Source organism: Patella vulgata, chromosome 8 (assembly GCF_932274485.2).
Source record: "Patella vulgata chromosome 8, xgPatVulg1.2, whole genome shotgun sequence".
In the NCBI taxonomy this organism is placed as follows: Eukaryota; Metazoa; Mollusca; class Gastropoda; family Patellidae; genus Patella; species Patella vulgata.
In genome coordinates this window covers 36,603,693-36,624,182 of record NC_065886.2, presented here as the reverse complement: position 1 = coordinate 36,624,182, position 20,490 = coordinate 36,603,693, and the positions used below count along the sequence as shown (strand labels likewise).

At 37.2% G+C, this 20,490-nt stretch overlaps 1 protein-coding gene across 1 annotated transcript in view; it reads left to right on the top strand.

Annotated features, from left to right (window-relative positions):
* LOC126830553 (uncharacterized) overlaps positions 1 to 12,728 on the top strand; it is a 33,750-nt gene extending 21,022 nt beyond the window's left edge. The window contains exons 12-15 of the mRNA XM_050560946.2: positions 6,504 to 6,705; positions 7,805 to 8,026; positions 9,030 to 9,725; positions 11,335 to 12,728. Coding sequence (XP_050416903.2) covers positions 6,504 to 6,705; positions 7,805 to 8,026; positions 9,030 to 9,725; positions 11,335 to 11,600 — 1,386 coding nt within the window. The 3' untranslated portion in view covers positions 11,601 to 12,728. The remainder of the gene's footprint in view (positions 1 to 6,503; positions 6,706 to 7,804; positions 8,027 to 9,029; positions 9,726 to 11,334) is intronic.
* Positions 12,729 to 20,490: the final 7,762 nt, after the last annotated feature.

Here is a 20,490-nt window from a genome sequence, read left to right as displayed (position 1 = left end):
AAATGATAAACTTTTCTGTACTTTCAAAATTTTATTATATTAAATAATTAACAATAACAATGCATGCGTACAATATATTCATAAAATCGTTTACATGTAATATCAATGCATGCGCACAATATATTTATAAATATCAATGCATGTAATCGTTTAAAGTAGTTTGCTTAAGATTACCGGAAGCATATCGTAAGGCGGAGTCCTGGGCAACATCTTCTAACAAATGAATTGTTGCGATCATCTTTTCGTCCTTAATCTGTGCGAAGTGTTTAATGTCGTTGAGCATGCGTAGGAATTTTGAATAGGTCAAGACTGTCGTTAATGTATATTCTTCATCGTCCCCGTCTTCAGCCAATTGTCCACTCTGTTACGTGTTCATTTATAATCTGTCGTTCTATGTCCAGTTTTTCAAGCCAATCAAAGTAAACGGAACTTGTCATCCAAGCTTTGCGATTGGCCGACCAATTGACTGGCAGGTTGATCTTGTCCACTCCCTTAAAACATCTCGGGTTAACTGCTTTACCGATCAAAGTAATCAACACACCGATAATCTCACCGATAATTGATTGGTGATTACTTGTTAATCTTTTCTGGCTTCACACCCATTGAGGTTTAATCTCACCGATAATTGGATGCTTCACACCCGCCGTTTGAAGTACGGATTATACGGTGTCGATTCAATGGAAATTATGTGACGGGACGGCTGGTTGATTTCGGAATCCGGAACATACAGAATTCGGATTTACCAGCGATTTTTTGGCTGAAGTAATAAGGAAATAAATCGGGACATGAAAATCATACCGGATGTCACAGCAATCCGGAGTGATCAGAGATCGGATGTGACAGAGTCCACTGTATATTTCTTTTTGGGCAAAATCGGATAAATATTGGGTTATAATTATGCCATTTTGCCGAATTTTAACACTTTTTATACGCCCACATTTTCATTTGGACGTATATTGTCAACGCCCCTGTCTGTCCGTCCGTCTAGAGGTCACAATTTTTATCTGATGTCAACGAAACTTGAAATATAGGTTTATCCCCCTAAGATCTCGGTTCCTTTCGATATTGGCATGTATTGGACTGTAACTTCATGGATTATGGCCCTTGATTGTACGAAAAATCACGTTTTTAGCTTGTGAACACTGTAGAGGTAACAATGTTTATCTGATTTGGTTTAAACTTGACATATATGTTCATAACCCCAAGATCTCAGTTCCTTTTGATATTTGCGCATATCGGACCGTAACTTTCTGAATTATGGCCCCTGATTGCACGAAAAATCACGTTTTTAGCTTGTGGACCCTATAGAGGTCATAATTTTTTTCCGATTTAAATCGGCCCAAAACTGACAGACAAAATGGCCGCCCCGCTTTCTCAAATAGCATAAAAATATGGTATATCAAGGCTGCAGTGGACCCTCTAGAGGTCACAATTTTCTTCTGATTTTGATGGAACTTGAAATGTAAGTTTATAACCCAAAGATCTCGGCCCCTTTCGATATTCGTGCATATCGAATCGTAACTTCCTGAATTATGACCCCTGATTGTACGAAAAATCGCGTTTTTAGCTTGTGGACCGTATAGCGGTCATACCTCTTATCCGATTTAAAAAAAACGTTTGAATATATCACCGTTATACCCTACCCTAAGGGTGGTTGAGTTCGAATTTCGTAAACATCGAACCAAAACTGACAGACAAAATGGCCACGCCTGGTAGTCAAATAGCGTAAAAATATGGTAGATCAATGTTGTGGACCCTGTAGAGACTTGAAATGCATATAACTCCCATTTGCTTCAACTGTGGGGAAACTGGACATGTTTCAAAATCCTGTAAGCTTCCACCAGATGTGCATTGCTATTCGTGTGGAGTAAGGGCCCACAAAGCGAAGAACTGTTATAACAATTCTAGTTACAGGTATATGTATGATCAATAGAACATAGGCAATGTTGTTAATGCCGAACAAGTAGTACTGAAACATCTTCCAGCACAAGAGCTTTATCTGTATGATAACATTCAATATGAAACTTTTCTTTTACATTTATTTGATAACTTTAATGTCCCTCCTCATGATACATTAATCACTCCCAAAAGCAGTGTAGAAGTCGAGGAAAAAATTAACGTAACCTATACTTGTTCAAATCATTCATTTAATAACAATCATATTAATATTGCTAAATCGTCTAAAATAGATATTCATATTTGTCAAAATCCAACAAACAATGTTGATCATTCACAGTCTAGCGTTAGTGATGATATAATTGATTCATTGTCTACTACACTGTCATCGGCAATTAGTTATGAGGGTAATAAAACAGGTGTTGATACTTATAACATGAGAGATTCCTTTTCCAATCCATTTATTACTAAACGTCATGGATTCAAACTCTGTCATCTAAATATTAACAGATTTTACAGTAAATTCGATGAAGTTAATGATTTTATTCTTGGTGAATCTAATAAGATAGATATTTTAGGTCTAACTGAAACATTTTTACACGCAAAGATTAATGACGCATATATAAATATTTCTAATTTTGAAATAATTCGAAAAGATAGATGCAATAAAATTGGTGGAGGATTAATTATGTATGTAAAGTCTAGCATCATATTTAAGAGACGGTTAGATCTAGAGATTGGGGATATTGAAACAATATGGATCGAAATTACACCCAAATATAGAAAATCATTTTTATTGTGCTTGGTTTACCGACCTCCTACCTCCAATCTAAAGTGTTATAACATTTTTGAAAGCCAGTTAAATATTGTTAATATTTCAAACATACCATTATATATTATGGGTGATATTAATATGCATTTTAAACTGAACATGACTAAACAATGGTCTGAAATTTTAACTATAAACAATTTACATCAACTTGTTGATTCTCCAACAAGGTGTACTCAGAATAGTCAAACAATAATAGATCATCTATATACAAACTCTCCCGATACGGTTATAGAATTAAATATTCCAGTTTATGGTCTTAGTGACCGTTATCCAATTATATTTATCATAGGAAATAATGAAAACATCAGGCGGCATTGTCATCTTGAAATCGAATATAGAAATTTCAAACATTTCAATGAATATGCTTTTTTAAATGACCTTTCTCTTCAAAGCTTTTCAGATATTGAAACTATAGATGATCCAAATATGGCATTGGAAGTATGGTATAAATTATTTAATGGTATTCTTAATCTGCATGCACCAAAAAAAAAACAAAAACGAAAACGAATAAAAAATCAAAACAACCAGAATGGTTTAATTCAGAAATTAATAAAGCTCGAAAAACAAGAGATCATATCAACTACTGACTTTGGCGAAACAAAACCAAAAATTTAATAACAAGTTCTAAGTCTAAATATATCAAAACTGCCATTCAAGAGAACAAAGACTCAAAATATATTTGGAAATATTTTAACAATGCTACGGGAAATAAAACGAATTGTACCTATCCGATGTCTAAAAATCAGATAATAAAGAATATGATGATTTATCTGATATTGCTAATATTATCAATAATTATTTTACCAATGTTACCGATGATATTAAGCCTGTATATAACCCCCTTTCCAATAAATATTGTGAAAAGATTGATAAATTTGTTCAAAAAACGATTCCTCCCGACAAAGAATTTATCATAAATTATATCTCATGTGCAGATGTACACAAATATCTAAATATGCTCGATCCAAGTAAGGCAACCGGTATTGATTCTATAGGACGGAGAAATTCTAAGGATGTCGACAGACTATATTTTTAAATCATTAACTTCTATAATAAATTTATGCATCTCAAAAAATATTTTCCCTGAACAATTAAAATTTGCTAAACTTATCCCAATCCACAAGAAGGAAGACAATGATCTACCAAATAATTATAGGCCAATTTCTGTCTTACCCACAATATCAAAAATATTTGAAAAACACATTAGTTTTCAAATTACAGAATATTTTGAAAAATACAAACTATTTTATGAACTTCTATCCGGTTTTAGGAAAAATCATTCGTGTTCAACAGCCGTATTGAGAATTACAGATATCTGGCTGGCTGAAAGAAATAGACTCAAGTAATATGACCGGAGTTGTTTATCTCGATCTTATAGACCATAGATTAATCCTCTAAAAATTAAAATTATACAAATTTGACTTGAAATCGCATGAACTAGTTTCATCCTATCTGGAATTTCGAAAGCAACAAGTAGTCTTAGGGGCATGCCATTCAACTGTTACTGATGTGAAATGTAGGGTCCCACAGGGATCCAATATTGGTCCATTACTTTTCTTGATTTTATAAACGATCTCCCACTTCATGTCAGTAAATGCCATACTGAACTTTTTGCTGATGACAGTACCCTTGACTTCTCTAGCAACAATCTAGCTAATATAGAGATTGCCCTTCAAGAAGATTTACTAAATATACCCGGTATTTAATTGGTGTAATGATAATGGTATGGTAATGAATGCCAAAAAGACCAAAGCCATGCTAATCGCTTCAAAACACCAAACAAACACAAACTGCTTATCACTAAAAGTTAATGGAGAATCGTTAGAAAATGTATCTGAAGCAGTGTTATTAGGACTTACTGTTGACCAAAATTTAGATTGGAATCTCCAAATTTCCAAAATCATATCCTCCAAAATCTACCTCCTGACAAAGTTAAAACCTTATTTACCACACCATCTTAGAATTTTATTTTTCAACGGCTATATTTTACCATACTTAGATTACTGTTCCACAGTTTGGGGTAATGCCAATAAAGGTAAACTAGAGGTCCTGTATAAACTTCAAAAGCGTGCGGCAAGGAGCATTTTGGATGAAAAACCTGATTCACATTCGGCACCTTTGTTTGAGTCTCTAAATTGGCTTACAATCTACCAACGCATTCGATATAACCAAGGAATGCTCACCTTCAAAATTCTAAGAGATAAATTACCATCATATTTATATAACACATTCTGTGAAAATTCTAAATTGACCGAAACTACCATGACATTGAGATCAGAAAGTCAACTTAAATTAGCAATTCCAAAGAGTAAGAAAAAGGAAATGACAAGAACATTCCAATATACCGCCTCTGTATTCTGGAATTCACTACCTCAAACTGTGAAACACGCGTCTTCAAGTTTTATCTTCAGAAAGGAGTTAGTAAAACACGTTAAATCTTCGAACCCTTGTTAATTACTGTTGTCCTCTGAATGTATGTTTATTCGCCCTTTTTTTCTTTCTTTATTGTTTGTTTGTTTGATATTTCTTTATTATAAGCTTATATAATATGATATATATATGCACTTTGTAAATATTATTACTGTGTAGTTGCTAGTTTTTTTAGAGTAGGGGGGCGGGGGGGGGGGGGGACATGTTGAAAATTAGAACTCATGTACTAAATATTTTCCCTCAGAAAATAAAGTCATTATTATTATTATTATTATTTACAACCCAAAGATCTTGGTTCCTTTCGATATTCGTGCATATTGGATAGTAACTTCCTGCCCTTGATTGTACGAAAAGTCACGTTTTTAGGATGTGATCCCTCTAGATGTCAAAATTTTATCTGATTTAAAAAAAACGTTTGAATATATCACTGTTACACCCTTATGATGGCTGAGTCCGAATTTCGTACAAATCGGACCAAACCTGCTGGACAAAATGGCTGCCCCTCGTACGCAAATATTGTCAATATATGGTATATCAAGGTTTTGGACCCTCTAGAGAGAGGACACAATTTTAATCCGATTTCGATGAAACTTGAAATACATGTTTATAACCCAAAGATCTTGGTTCCTTTCAATATTCATGCATATCGGATCGTAACTTCCTGAATTATGGCCCTTGATTATACGAAAAATCACTTCTTTTTTTGAGCTTGTTCTCTATCCATCTCTTGCAAAATGTGGGCGTATCCTGTCTGACAACCGCTGATTTTAGCTTGTTCTCCGCCCATCTCTTGCAAAATGTGGACGTATCTTGCATGACAACCACTGGTTAACAGATGTCTTTTGGAAATTGATGTGAAGCATTCAGGTCACGGGAGGACAAAAGATATCGATATTCAGCATTCTACAACCAGCGGTTCATCCCAACCCTTTTCCGAAAACCTGATATGAACATGATAGAAGCTAGAGTCGTTAATGGAATTTTTGCAAAACAGGTGTGAAGCATTGGGATAATCAGAAGACCAATCCTGTAAACATTCATTGTTCTTCGACCATCCGTTCCATAATTACCCCCAACCCCCACCTTCTGAAAACCCTGCAAACACGATAGAGGTCAGATGTCTTGAAGGCATCAAGAATCTTTACCAAATTTGGTCAACATTCAAGTTCTCCTTTCGGATGGGCTGTTGTAAAGACATAGCTGCTGATTGGGAGTATTTCAACGATTTGCGTGGCTATCTTTGAAATTTTTGTGTCTGTTGGATACAGCCAATTCTTAATTCAATTTCCCATTATCAATAATGCTTCATAGAGTTTAGTTATCTCTCTTTATTTTTTGTTTTTAGAAAATAACTTTTGTAATTTACGATAATAGTGTTCATGATGAGTTTTTGGTACAGCGTAAAAGATTTTCGCCTACGATACACGGAGCTGTGGGAGAAAGAGCAGAAGCATATAGCTCGGATGATTCTGACTCAGACCATGATACCTGTGACTCAACAGATTTGGATGAGGATTCAGATGAATTTGCAGCCATTTTTACTGCAGGTAAGAATAAAAGGAAACAGCGATGATAAAATAAAAACAATTTGAGCATACATAGAAAAAATAACTTCTACCCAAAGATGGCAATAAGGTCATTTTTGTAGTTGTATATTCTCGTTACCCAGAGTGTCAATTACCTTCCTATCGTTTTGTTAAAAGCAACAATCGCGCGTGATTTCCCTTCTGTTCCAAAATAATAAATATTCATTAAAACTTGGAAGCACCTTCTTGTAATGAAAAAGAGCTAGAAAATTGAAAATGAGAGATTTGCTATAAATGGAGAGTTATCCCCCCTTGTTTCACTAACACCCCCCCCCCCCCCCCCCCCCCCCGTTAACACTCCATGACCTATTTTGACTGTATTTTAGAGAACGATTGGATTATTGATTAAGAGCATTTGGTGTGAATATGATTCACAGTCTTGGAATCAGTTCTTTGTCAATATTGAACATGCGAACATAACAAATACAATCATAAAAATTTTCTTTTAATTTCTTGTAAACACGCTACAGATCAGATTTTATGACGGGCCAATTTGTAATTTGAAGAGATTGTTCTTAAGTTATAAGGAAGAACCCTATTGACATTAATCCCTGCTTGGGTCGAGAAGAATCTTAGGTGTAGTGCCTTCGGGTTCTGAACTAATAACCCCTTTTATATTAAAGACACGGAAACGAAAGGCTGCTGTCTGATCAAAATAACACACCCTACCCCAACCACGCATTACACATGCATGCAACTAGTTATATATAGATTCTTGGTTAACCAATTTATGTTATAGAGGCGTTAAACCTCCTTCTCCACCAAACTCACCGTGTACTAATCAGGGGTATATTCAATATCAGATGGTGGTAAAACAAATCAGAAATTAAAGCCATGTATACATGGTAAAACAACTATGGTTATAATTAAAAGCTAAAGCCGCGTACACGTGATAAAACAGTTATGCCTATCATTACAAACAACGAACATGTATCTATGGTAATACAGCTATAGCTCTATTTACAAACTTAGTCCGTGTACACGTGGCGAAACAGCTATAACTATTTATGCAAACTAAAGTCATGTACACACGGTAAAACAGATATGGCTATAATTACAGATACTGGTATTGGCATTTACGCTTCTAGTAAAGATATATGTAAACAAGCGAAGCAAACCATGAAGACATTCCTGAAGGAAAATTACTTATACAAGGATTGTTTTAAAATTGATACTAGCTGTAAAACACATTTCGATCGAGATACCCAAGAAGACATGAAAAGGGAAGCAAGTAAATTAGATGTTGATATGCAGATATGTAATACAGAACTCCCTGGACATGGTAAACACAACTCCATTTCATTGTGGGTGTATATCGTAGTCCAATCCGCCTGTCAGTCCTCCCAGCTCTCTGTCACATAGCATAGGACGAAACCCATTGATTCGCAAAGATTCTAGAACTGTCCCCGTTTGCAATGAAACCTTGGTAGCTCTCGAGAGGTTTCAATTTTAATCTCAATTTGTTGAATGTACATTAAAGATAGTTTTGACACTTTTAAACTTTGGCCTCAACACGAAATAGCCGGATGCAGGACAGAGGGCCTGGCAAGGACAGCTGTCTAGTCGTTCGAATATAACGAAAAGCCGAGGCCCCGTGTACACATTGGCGTGCACGTAAAAGATCCCATGACAGTTGGAATTCGATATAAGAGTAGGCTGTAGTGGTGCTGTCCGGGCAAAATTTCCCTCATAGCACACGGTATGGCGTATGCCCGTCTGCATTAACCCAGTTCGGAGCAGAACAGTAGGACGTTAAACCCCATTTCATTTCATTTGATTTCACGAATTAGCCGGCCGGGGAATGTTTCAGTTTACTTCATAGACATGCAGGACAAATTGTGTTGATGGGTTCTCACTCACACAAACTTATATAATAACCCAGGCAACTGATCTCCGAGGGTGGCGGAGGGAGGGAGCCGAATGATTAAACGCGTGTCCATTAGATCATACTATGTCTCATCATTGAGTCAACTCTCTCTCTCTCCCTCTCTCTCTCTCTTTCCTTGGCGCTACGGCCACGGTAGCCTGGGGACCGAGAAAGTTCATCAGGGCTGTTCGGACGGTACGAAAACCCGAGGTCCCGTGTACACATTGGCATGTACCTAAAAGAACCCTTCGCAGCCGGAATTCGATTTAAGAATAGGCCGTATAGTGCCGCTGTCCTGGCAACAATCCCTCATAGCGCTCTGTAGTTCTTATGCCCCCCCCCCTTTCTTTCTCCCTGCGCGGGGGGCAACTATGCGTACACACAGTTCATTGTATGACAGAATGTCTGTTTTTTTAAGGTGCGCTTATGGTGCCAGAGATTCGACTACAAGGTGAAACGAAAAGTGTCCTGAAAGTGAAAGCAGCATTACAGGAACTACTATACAGTGGACGTGATGCACCTAAACGAGGAACGGTGAAATTTCTTCGTTACATGGCAAAGAAAGACGCGTCACCCCCACCGTACTGGGAATCTTATACTGGCTTGTTTAATCAAATGAAAAAAATGATTTTTAAACCTGGTTTAGTGAAAATAAAAGCAAGCAGTGTCATCTACAAAGCCATTGAAGGCCTAGTAAAAATAACATGGAAATCGGATTTAGTGGGACAAGGTTGTGACGCCAAGGGTCTTTCACATAAAGATATTCAAGTTATCGGCATCGAACGGATAGAAAACTTTGAAATTTATCGTAAATACCATGATAGAAGACAAGAATTCTTTAAGGAAGCCTTAAAAAATAGATCATCTTACAAAGATATCGGAAGTTTACCAGGCAGTCGAGGTCCTATTCTCACAACCGAAAAATCCCACACCGCCCTTAAACATGATGATTTATATCCAGAGGTAAACGAACATTATGTCTTTCACGGAACTAAGCCAGAGGTAGCGAAAGTTGTTGGCGTAGAGGGTTTCGATGTTCGTAACTCTAACAACGGGATGCTGGGACATGCTATATATTTTGCTGAAGAATCAACAAAATCTGATCAATATGCAGGTATGTCCCACTGATTATTAAATAAAATCGCAACTCATCCAGTTAAGATAAAGATGCATTATATAAGAGCTAAATCTGGCCAATGCAGAATCTTCGTTAGGTCTCAATTGTTATATAAATAATTAATAAGACATTTATTCATGTTCTTAGTGTTTGACGTCCGCTTCCACCGAAGGTGATATCGCAGACAAGTCTTATTTTTCATTGTATTATCTCAGCGCACGCGCAGGGGTCTTTCCTGTGGTAGGAAACCGGAGTGCCCGGAGTAAACCAACGAGGTTCAGAAGGCACCCCAATCGAAGCGCACTCTAGATGACTAGGCCATCCCAACCCCCCCCCACATTTATTTACATGCCAAGTTCATTATCAACTCTATAGACCATGGGTATGATGATTTTGATTTTCACCGGATTTAAACACAATTGCGAGTTATTAATCGAGAATTTCTTCATTATCGTAACAACGGTATCAATGACAAACGAGACTACATTATTCTTCAAACGGCCATAACTCCGCTCAGAATAAAGTAATTATACTAAAATGTTCAACATTATCCTATTTCATTATCTAGTTTTTAACTATTATAGCAAGAACAGTTAGCTCTTTATAATAATCTTACATAATGCACCTTTAACTAAATACATTTTTCTGACGAAACATAACTCATCTAGTCTTTATTTAAAGGAAGTATGGTTCTAGTCTCTGGAACCTTGAAATAGACGAAAATGGGTCAAACGGCACATATTAATGTAACATTTGAAAAAAAGTTACTGTAATTTCTATGTCAATTCTGCACGTTTTGAATTATTATTTTGTCGTTTTTGAATCAGTCAACAATAATTACTTCCACATTGTTTTGTATAATATGTTTTTCATTGTTAATTACAAGTGGCGCCCGAAACCACCGATAACACGATTCGTGTACTGATTTTAAAGTAGTCATTGTTTCTTAAATATTGGATATTAGGACCCTATATTTTCACGACAAGAAAACAACATCAATATTGATTGAAATAGACCAATGTTGAATCCTAATTCGGGGTTTTAATTTCAAATATTATGGAAATATTGAGTATGAGGTTTAGCTCATTTAATCGCCATAACCATAACTTCCAAATTTGTCTGGAGTTTCTCCCTGTGACTTCATTACTACTTCCGGAAAAGTAAGGCCCCATAAGCAGATATGCCTATCATCTTAAGCTAGAGACATGGCCACTCGAAGAGGTATTTTCTAGCGAACAATTGTTGGTCTGATATGAAATATGGAAAACAATTAATGGGACATCCTAAATTGAGTTTAAAGTCCTATTATTCTGCCCTATTCCGGTTAATGAAGACGGAAAATATCGAACGACTTGCCATCATAATTTGTTCACTCAATTTAGCGCAACAGGTATTATAGTCTTAATTAATACATTACAACTGAATTTGAAATTTATTTACCTATTTTGGAAATCAATGCAGAGTAGGTGGAAACGCCACTGTCATGTCAAAATTCCCCTTATACTACACTGCATGTCGTATGTCCGTATTCGTTAATCCGGCTAAGTAGGGCGTTAAATACCATTTCTTTTCCTTTTCATTTAAAATATTTTGATTTCTTTTATAGATAGAAAGGATCGAAATGATGGTGACAAGAAATTATTACTCTGTAGGGTATTATTTGGTGATGCCATGATCTGTGATATGCGATCAAAAGATTGCAAAAAACCTCCATGTAAAGACCCACAACATCAAGATACAGGATGTACACTATTTCATGGATTTTACGACTCTGTTATCTCAGAAAGAAAAGGGAAGTTTCGAGAGTTTGCTGTTTATGATAGTAGGATGGTGTATCCCGAATATGTCATAACGTATAAAAGACTGACTTAATATCAGTCGCGAATATGACAGATCTTATGATACAACGCACACCCGCTAACCATTCGGCCATCCAATCCCCAGTGGGGTGACAGACTGTACAAATGTTCTGGCAACTCTCACAAAACAGGCGGAAGTAAGATGCAGGTCTCAAAATTATCTCCCATTTCTTAACCTCTCGTTCACAAGAATTTATTCCAATTTCAGGAAATTTAGGCCCTGTCCTAAAAAATTAAAAGCTTAATTACATAATGTTATACGTTGCTATCTGATTTTTTTTCGCGCCTACGGCGCTCAATTCCATTATACCATCATTCTTCCTCTACTCCTCTGTGGTCTTATACTATCTCATCGCTATCATATTCATGGTTATAGTGAACCGCCCAGTAGTATCACTGTACAGATTTTCTGTTAACTGTCACAAAACAGACGGAATTGACAGGCAGATCTCAAGATTCTGTCCCATTGACTCCCATTTCTGATCCTTTCGTTCACAAGAATTTGCCCTCAGCATTGACCTCAATGGCCAGGATATTGGCTCAAATTTTCAAAATTTTCTCAAATAAAATATATTTTGCATTTATTTATGCATAGTTCCGGGGATATGTCAGTAACCAGTTTAGCCAATCTGTTTCACAGAGAATTACGAGTCTAGTCATATATCTCTGTCAAAAATGACTGTCTTAACACGGGCCGTCACAGCACGCGGCGTCAATCATTGGCTGAATGGCGCGTGCATTGTTTACATAAGACGTTACTGCCTCGGAGAGAATGCTGCATTTTAGTCATTTTAATACCCATTTACACTAAATAGGAAATAATTTTTACCTACAAATACGTCAAACGCCTTTATTTATTTTTCCAATACATAAAAAAAATGTTTTAGAATTTAATTTGTCGCAGGAAAAAAGTTAATATTTCTGGCTCATTAAGCCGCATCGATGTCATCCTTATCAGTGATTGTAGCGGCCTAGCAAATATTCACTGCAGTTTAGCATGTTCTACAACAAAGCTTTCATACTATTTTATATTTAGTGTTTCATTTCGTAATTTAGAATGATGTATATAGAACTTACTTAAAATGATTACACTATTTTAATGTAAACCTATTCATTATCTATATTAATATTTGTGACTGTCGTTTGTTTGTTTGTTTTTGTTTGTTTGTTTGATTGCCTGTCTGTTTGTTTGTTCAGGGTTGGTGGCTACACTAGCGCTGTCCTGATGTTGAAATTTAGTGTATAGGGGTAGCTCGGGCCGTAGAGTCATACTGCACGCAGCGACCCATCTACGTCATACATCCCAGAATGTGACACTGCACTGATTACCCGCCATTTAAAACGTTCACGTGATCATTTTGGGGCGGGACTTATCGACTAAACACTGTTTTGTTTAGACAGCAGAGTAAAAATAACCCAAGCACGTGTGTTTTATGTAAACACGCCATGTCGCTGACACTCGCGTAAAAGCGATATATAATATGTGCTATGGGTAATATTGCAATAATATAAATTCTTTACCATTGTTAACTGTCTTTAGAGTTTCAATCTGTTTATCTTTCAAAACAAGGTTAGATACTCCTAAATTTGTTTTCGCAAACAAAACCGCCTCTGTGAAATTATGTTTCATGGGCGCCGCCATATTGAATAATTAGAGGACTATTTTGTGATTCGGCTTTGATTAGTTTGACATCTTTCATACACACAGCGGCTAAATAAACATATTTAATTTCATTCAATATGACAATAGAAGAGAAATAAATACTTTTAAAAATTTCTAAAAGCATACTCAGTGTTTTCGACTAAAATCGTCGATGTAGGAATTAAAATGTCGGTTAATTAGCTTAGGGCCTATTCTCAGCCGGAGCTAGCTGTAGATAGGCAGCCTAAGTTTGGGATGCCGTAGAGTAACATAGGGCTGGTGGCGATGGACCACCACTTCCGTTTTCGGGATTATGCTACTTCCGGTACATGGAAATACCCGTGTTATGCCGGGCCAACCGCTAGTTATTCCTATAATAGACCATTTATCTTTATAATATTATTACAATATAAAAAAATAAATAAAAAGATGCACCCCCATAGACAAACTGTGTGATTGGGTGACATATTTGGACTATAATCATATTCAAACCATGTATATACATGTATTTAAGTAAACTAATTGTAATTATATTGTTTTGTTGAAGGGAGAGGGGTGATATAGGCCTAGCCTGTGAAGCAGTCAAGAGCGAGGATGATCGCGACTACTTTGTTTTTTTTATATTTACTGATACTATCATATTTCATTATTTGTTAGCGTAGGACATTGTCATTTATATATATATTAAACATGTATTATATGTCTTATCATAGAAATCTATAGTGTTATGTTCTTTCGTAATCATTTGTTTAAATACCTTAATTGTTCGTACCTTTATAACCAGGGTAATTATATAACTGTTAAATTGAACAATGGATAACTCCTACCTCCTAAAGTGATTTATATAATTAGTAAATAATTATTATTATCTAATGATTAGTGTTTTGTGACATATATAGTGTAACCAATATATACATTGTACTTTTATAATCAATATGATACTGTTTATTAGTCGTGTTTATGTTCTTATGATTTGAATTTCTTCATGCAATATTTGTGAATCGCCAGTAGGAATAAATGTCTCTTATAGATACGTCTAGATGGCTGGAATTTGTACGGTAAAGCTTATTATAATTTTAGCAAAACAACGTTACTGACCACTTTTTAGCTGGTCCTTACACACCCTTCCGAAGTTCCGTTTACCGGTGGCTCGTGATCAGCCAGGAATTGATCACTGGTGGCAGAGATACCAAGCTCCCCATACCCCAAACGTCGTTTTCCCTTCAAGGAAACGTTACACGTTTTTGGTGGCAGAGGTGGGATAATTGTATGGAATAAGGAATAAAAATAGACATTCAGTATTAGAACTTTTTGACAATCTTTCAAAATGGCAGAACTCCCCGATACACCAACAAGTTTGGCGGACAAGGCAGGAAAAAAGAAATTAGAAGAAATCTCTAGTGAATTAAAAACCCTGAGTAAAAGCTTGGGTTTGGAGGATGGTGCTGGTGAACAGAAAGAAAAAGAGCGCGCTGGCTTTCGTGGTTTTAATCCAGTTGACGAGAGCACAACTAGAAGACCTCCATCCTTTATCACTCAGCAGACTAGGCGGTTACTTGATGATTTCGAAGTGCCACAAGATACACATTATCTGCCACGTCCAACACCGTTAAAGCAAGAGTCGAGACGACGTTTACCAACTCCTCCATTATTTGAAAACCCGGAGTTCAGGACTTCATTGTCTCCGCCTGTGCTAAACCCAATGGTTCCCAGATATCAAGCAAATGTTGAAGCTGAGAGAACAGTACGTAACCGACCATTGGTGCCACCAGTTTATAAAAAGCCAATTTTGGTTGCCTCAAAATTTGATGGAAGCACGCCCTTAATGGACTATTTAGTTCACTTCGAGACATGTATTAAGTTAAACGGATGGACACCAGAAGAGCAGGGTCTATATCTAGCTGGAAGCTTAACAGGGCCAGCCCAGCAAGTGTTGAGTTCGCTCCAGTCTACAGAGAGGTACAAGTACACAATCTTGGTGAACGCCCTGGAGAGGCGATTCCAGCCAAGGAATCAGACAGAACTGTATCGTACAGAGTTGAAGTCCCGTCGAAGACATCCACGAGAAAAACTCACAGAGTTAGGCCAGTCAATCAAACGACTTGTGCACATGGCATATCCAACGGCGGAGCAAGGTTTACAAGATATTCTTGCGAGAGATGCTTTTCTGGACGCACTTCAAGAAGTCAGTGATATGGTATGGAAAGTACAACAAACTAGACCATGCAACATTGAGCAAAGTATTCAAGTGGCTATCGAGCTCGAATCTTTCAGAGCTTCACATGAAGCTAAACTGCCGAAGGAAAAGTATACCAGAGGTGTACAGGGTAACCCTAAAACGGACGATGTGAAGGAAATGAAAGAACAGATTCACTCTCTTACTAAAATGGTTGAGCAACTAAAGAGTAAATTTGAAGAAAGAGACACACGACCACCAAACCCGATCGTTTGTAATAATTGTAGGAAGCCGGGACATCTATCTATCCATTGCCCGGATAGAAGCACCAAATATGCTAAGAAAGAGACCGATAAGTCCAACATTAGACCCGTAAACAACCGCTGTAATCATAGAAGGCGGAAGTTTTCGAATGAACCAACTGAGGCAGGGTTGCATGTGCTCATGATGATTGAAGATGTTCAAACTCACGGACTAATCGATACTGGTGCATGTTTGAGCATAGTGTCCACCAGAAGTTTTAACTCTATTAAAGATAGGCCAACACTGTGACCATTGTCTCATTCCTTAACATTAGCAGATGGTAGAAGAATGAATGCCAAGGGAGCTTGTCGCTTAAATCTTAAAATTGGTGGTATAGATTGTTCTCAGGAAGTAGTCATAGCTGACATTGGTTCACACTGTATACTTGGACTTGATTTCCTCAAAGAACATAACTGTAAAATTAATGTCAAAGACAACACACTGGACATTCACGAAAAAGAACTACCTCTAAAGATGGAAGGAGGATTGGGTATATGTAGAATTACGGCGACAAAACACATACAGATTCCTGCTTACCACGAACAAATTGTAATGGGAAAGGTAAAGCCAGATACTGAACAAGAATTGACTAAAACATTGGTCTTGTGGAATCTGTAGAAAATATGTGTGAGAAGAGTGGTGTCATAGCTGCCAGAGTTCTAGCAAATGTTTCTGATGACACTCCTCTCGTTCCAGTGAGATTAATGAATGCTTCTCCAAATACAGTTAATGTCTACAAATGCAGCACCATTGGTAGATTCAGCCCCATAAGCTGTTCGTCCATATGCACAGTGGATCTAAAGGAATCGCTATCTACAAGTTTGCCGCAACATTTAGAAGATTTACGGGAAAGATCGAGCACTCACTTAGATAGTCAGCAGAAAAGTGAGCTGGTAGAATTATTAGGGAAATACCAAACACTTTTTGCAAAAGATGAGTACGATCTTGGAAGAACGTCGGCCGTAAAACACAACATTAAGTTGAATAGTAGTCTTCCTATCAGGCAGAAGCTCAGACGGATACCGTTACTTCAGAAACAGGAGGTTGAAGAAACCCTGGAGAAGATGTTAAAACAAAAGGTGGTAGAAACGTCCAATAGTCCTTGGTCGTCACCTATAGTTTTAGTAAAAAAGAAAGATGGAAGTACTCGCTTCTGTGTAGACTATAGGAAGCTAAACAATATTACAGAGAAGGATGCTTATCCACTACCTAGGATAGACCAGACGCTCGATTCACTAACCGGGGTTAAATGGTTTTCAACATTGGATCTTGCCTCTGGATATTGGCAGGTAGAAATGTCGGAAGATGATAAAGACAAAACAGCATTCACCACATTTAAAGGTCTGTTTCAATTCCGGGTAATGCCCTTTGGCCTTTGCAATGCCCCCAACTTTTGAGCGGTTAATGGAAACAGTCTTAGCAGGTCTTCAATGGGAAACTTGTCTGGTTTATCTTGATGATATAATTGTATTTTCAAGATCATTTAAAGACCATCTAGCCAGATTAACAGAAGTATTTCATCGGTTACAAAATGCTGGTCTGAAGTTGAAACCAAATAAATGTTTCCTCCTTCAGAAAAAAGTAAGTTACTTAGGACATATTGTATCAGAAAATGGTATTTCTACTGACCCAGAGAAAATCCAAGCCGTGAAGAACTGTCCAAAGCCAAAAACTCTAAAAGAACTGAGAAGTTTCCTTGGACTTTGTTCGTACTATCGCCGCTTTATTGAAAGGTTTTCGCATATTGCTGCTCCCTTGCATAAACTTACTCAAAAGGAAGTACCGTTTATTTGGAATCAAGAGCAGGAAGATGCTTTTAGTACGTTGAAAGAAAGGCTAACTACATCACCGATCCTAGCATTTCCAGATCCGAGTGAAGACTTCGTTTTAGATACAGACGCCAGTGGATACGGAATCGGTGCAGTGCTCTCGCAGAAGATAGATGGTAGAGAAAGAGTAATTGCCTATGGTAGCCGAACGCTGACAAAAGCGGAAAAATGTTATTGTGTTACCAGGAAGGAGCTGTTAGCAATAGTACATTTTATGAAATACTTTAAACCGTACTTATATGGAAAGAAGTTCGTTGTCAGAACCGACCATGGAGCCTTGACATGGCTCTTGAATTTCAAAAATCCAGAGGGACAACTAGCCAGGTGGCTAGAAGTCGTATCCTCTTATGATTTTAAGATAACTTATCGACCTGGTTTGGTTCACAAAAATGCCGATGGCCTGTCAAGACTTCCCTGCAAGCAGTGTGGTCGGAACGAAGGGAAATCCAGAAAACGGGTAATAAATGTAATTGGCGCAGATCCAACTCAATTCGAGGAATTGCAGGAAATGGATGCTGATCTTAAGCTCTTTAGGAAATGGAAAAAGACCGGTGTACAGCCCAGTCTAGAAGACGTTTCCCCAGAATCAGAATGTATTAAAAAGCTGTACAACCAGTGGCAATATATCGAGTTGGTAAATGGGATTCTTAGCAGAAAAGTTAAATCTCCTGCCAAACAAGAAAGATTCCAGAAACTAGTACCGAAGGAACACAGACAGACTGCCATTAGTCTGGCTCACGATTTACCCACTGGAGGACACTTGGGGGTAACCAAGACTCTTGCCAGACTTAAAACAACCTACTACTGGCCAGGGATCAACAAATCTGTAAAAGATTATGTAAAGGGTTGCGATGTCTGTAACAGAAGAAAGGGAAACAAGAAAAGAGGTAAACTTAGCTCATTTTTAGCGGGCGCACCATTGGAAAGAATTGCCATTGATATTATGGGTAGGATAGACCTACCAACGTCGTCAGGCAATTGCTATATACTAGTAATCTCAGATTATTTTACAAAATGGACGGAAGCTTTTCCAATGGCTAATATGGAGACAATAACAATCGCAAAGATTTTAGTTGAAGAGGTGTTCCTACGGATTGGGCTACCATTTCAGATCCATAGTGACCAGGGAAGCCAGTTCGAGAGTAAACATTTTGCAGAAATTTGTAAATTACTTGGTATAACTAAGACTCGAACAACCGCTTATCATCCCCAATCTGATGGACAGGTAGAACGATTTAATCGGACATTACAGAACATGTTAGCTGCTTACGTCCGCACGAAGGAAGATGACTGGGATGACTATCTACCGTATGTAATGTTTGCATATCGATGCACTTTGCAAGAAAGTTCCGGGTGTTCACCGAACTTCTTAATGTTTGGTCGGGATGTTTACACCCCTCTCGAACTCCACTATGGACTTCCACCAGACGTAGAAGAAAATATCAATAGCTTTGCTGCTAATATCCGAGAAAAATTTCAGGATACCTTTGCGTTTACCAGAGACCACCTGGAAAATTCAGCTGCTAGACAGAAGAAATATTACGATTTAAAGTCGTTTTCTAGAAAATTCCAAACAGGAGATACGGTTTATGTCCATTCCCAAGTGCATAAAAAGGCATTCCGCCAAAATTCCATAAACCTTAGACAGGACCTTTCAAGATTGTAAAGAAAATCACTGATACAACGATGGAAATTGATTTTGGTACAAAACAGAAAGTAGTGCATACGGACAGATTAAAACTTTGTCCTGTCAAAGAGACTTGTGATGAGCCTACTTCCGGTACCAGTGTTTTTCAGGATTTTGACCATAGTCAGGGAGAAATCGAAACAGAAACTACTCGTCAAAATCAGGAAGACAACCCTAGTTATTTTCGGTCAAAATATAATCGACAAACGAAGTTACCTTCGAGATTTAAAGAATACGTCCTGTATTGAAATGGCTGAATTTTGCAGACATTGCGGTAAAAAAGTGGAAGACAGAAAGAGTCACGAAAAATCTTGTCAACAGAGAATAACGAGATGTCGAGTTTGTGGTAGATCATATACCTCTAAGTTAAACTTAGAAAACCACATGTTCTCTAAACATCAAGTGGAAATGGTAGCAACCAGACGTCCGACAAGACCGCAACTTTCAGTTCCACAGCCTCGCATCAGAAGCACAATTCAGGTTGTATCTACTCCCACACAACGTCTTGCAGAAAGTACTTTAACAAGAAATGATATTGGAGAGGACCCCGAAATTGAATTAATGTCTGAAACTTCACAAACTGTCAGTCAACTTAATGACAGCCGAGAAGAAATGTATATATTAAACGGAACAACCGGAGAGTTTGTTAGGGTCCCAAATCCACCCACATAATCAGCAACAACCACCCGGGCTACAAACAAATCTTCAAGAACTGTAGGTGTTCAAGTTAGCCAAATGATGGAATTAAGGCTTGATTTATACATCGAGGATGAGTGAGAAGTTACGAAGGCGTGGGTAGTGAAGCAGTCAAGAGCCAGGATGATCGCGACTACTTTGTTTTTTTATATTTACTGATACTATCATATTTCATTATTTGTTAGCGTAGGACATTGTCATTTATATATATATTAAACATGTATTATATGTCTTATCATAGAAATCTATAGTGTTATGTTCTTTCGTAATCATTTGTTTAAATACCTTAATTGTTCGTACCTTTATAACCAGGGTAATTATATAACTGTTAAATTGAACAACGGATAACTCCTACCTCCTAAAGTGATTTATATAATTAGTAAATAATTATTATTATCTAATGATTAGTGTTTTGTGACATATATAGTGTAACCAATATATACATTGTACTTTTATAATCAATATGATACTGTTTATTAGTCGTGTTTATGTTCTTATGATTTGAATTTCTTCATGCAATATTTGTGAATCGCCAGTAGGAATAAATGTCTCTTATAGATACGTCTAGAT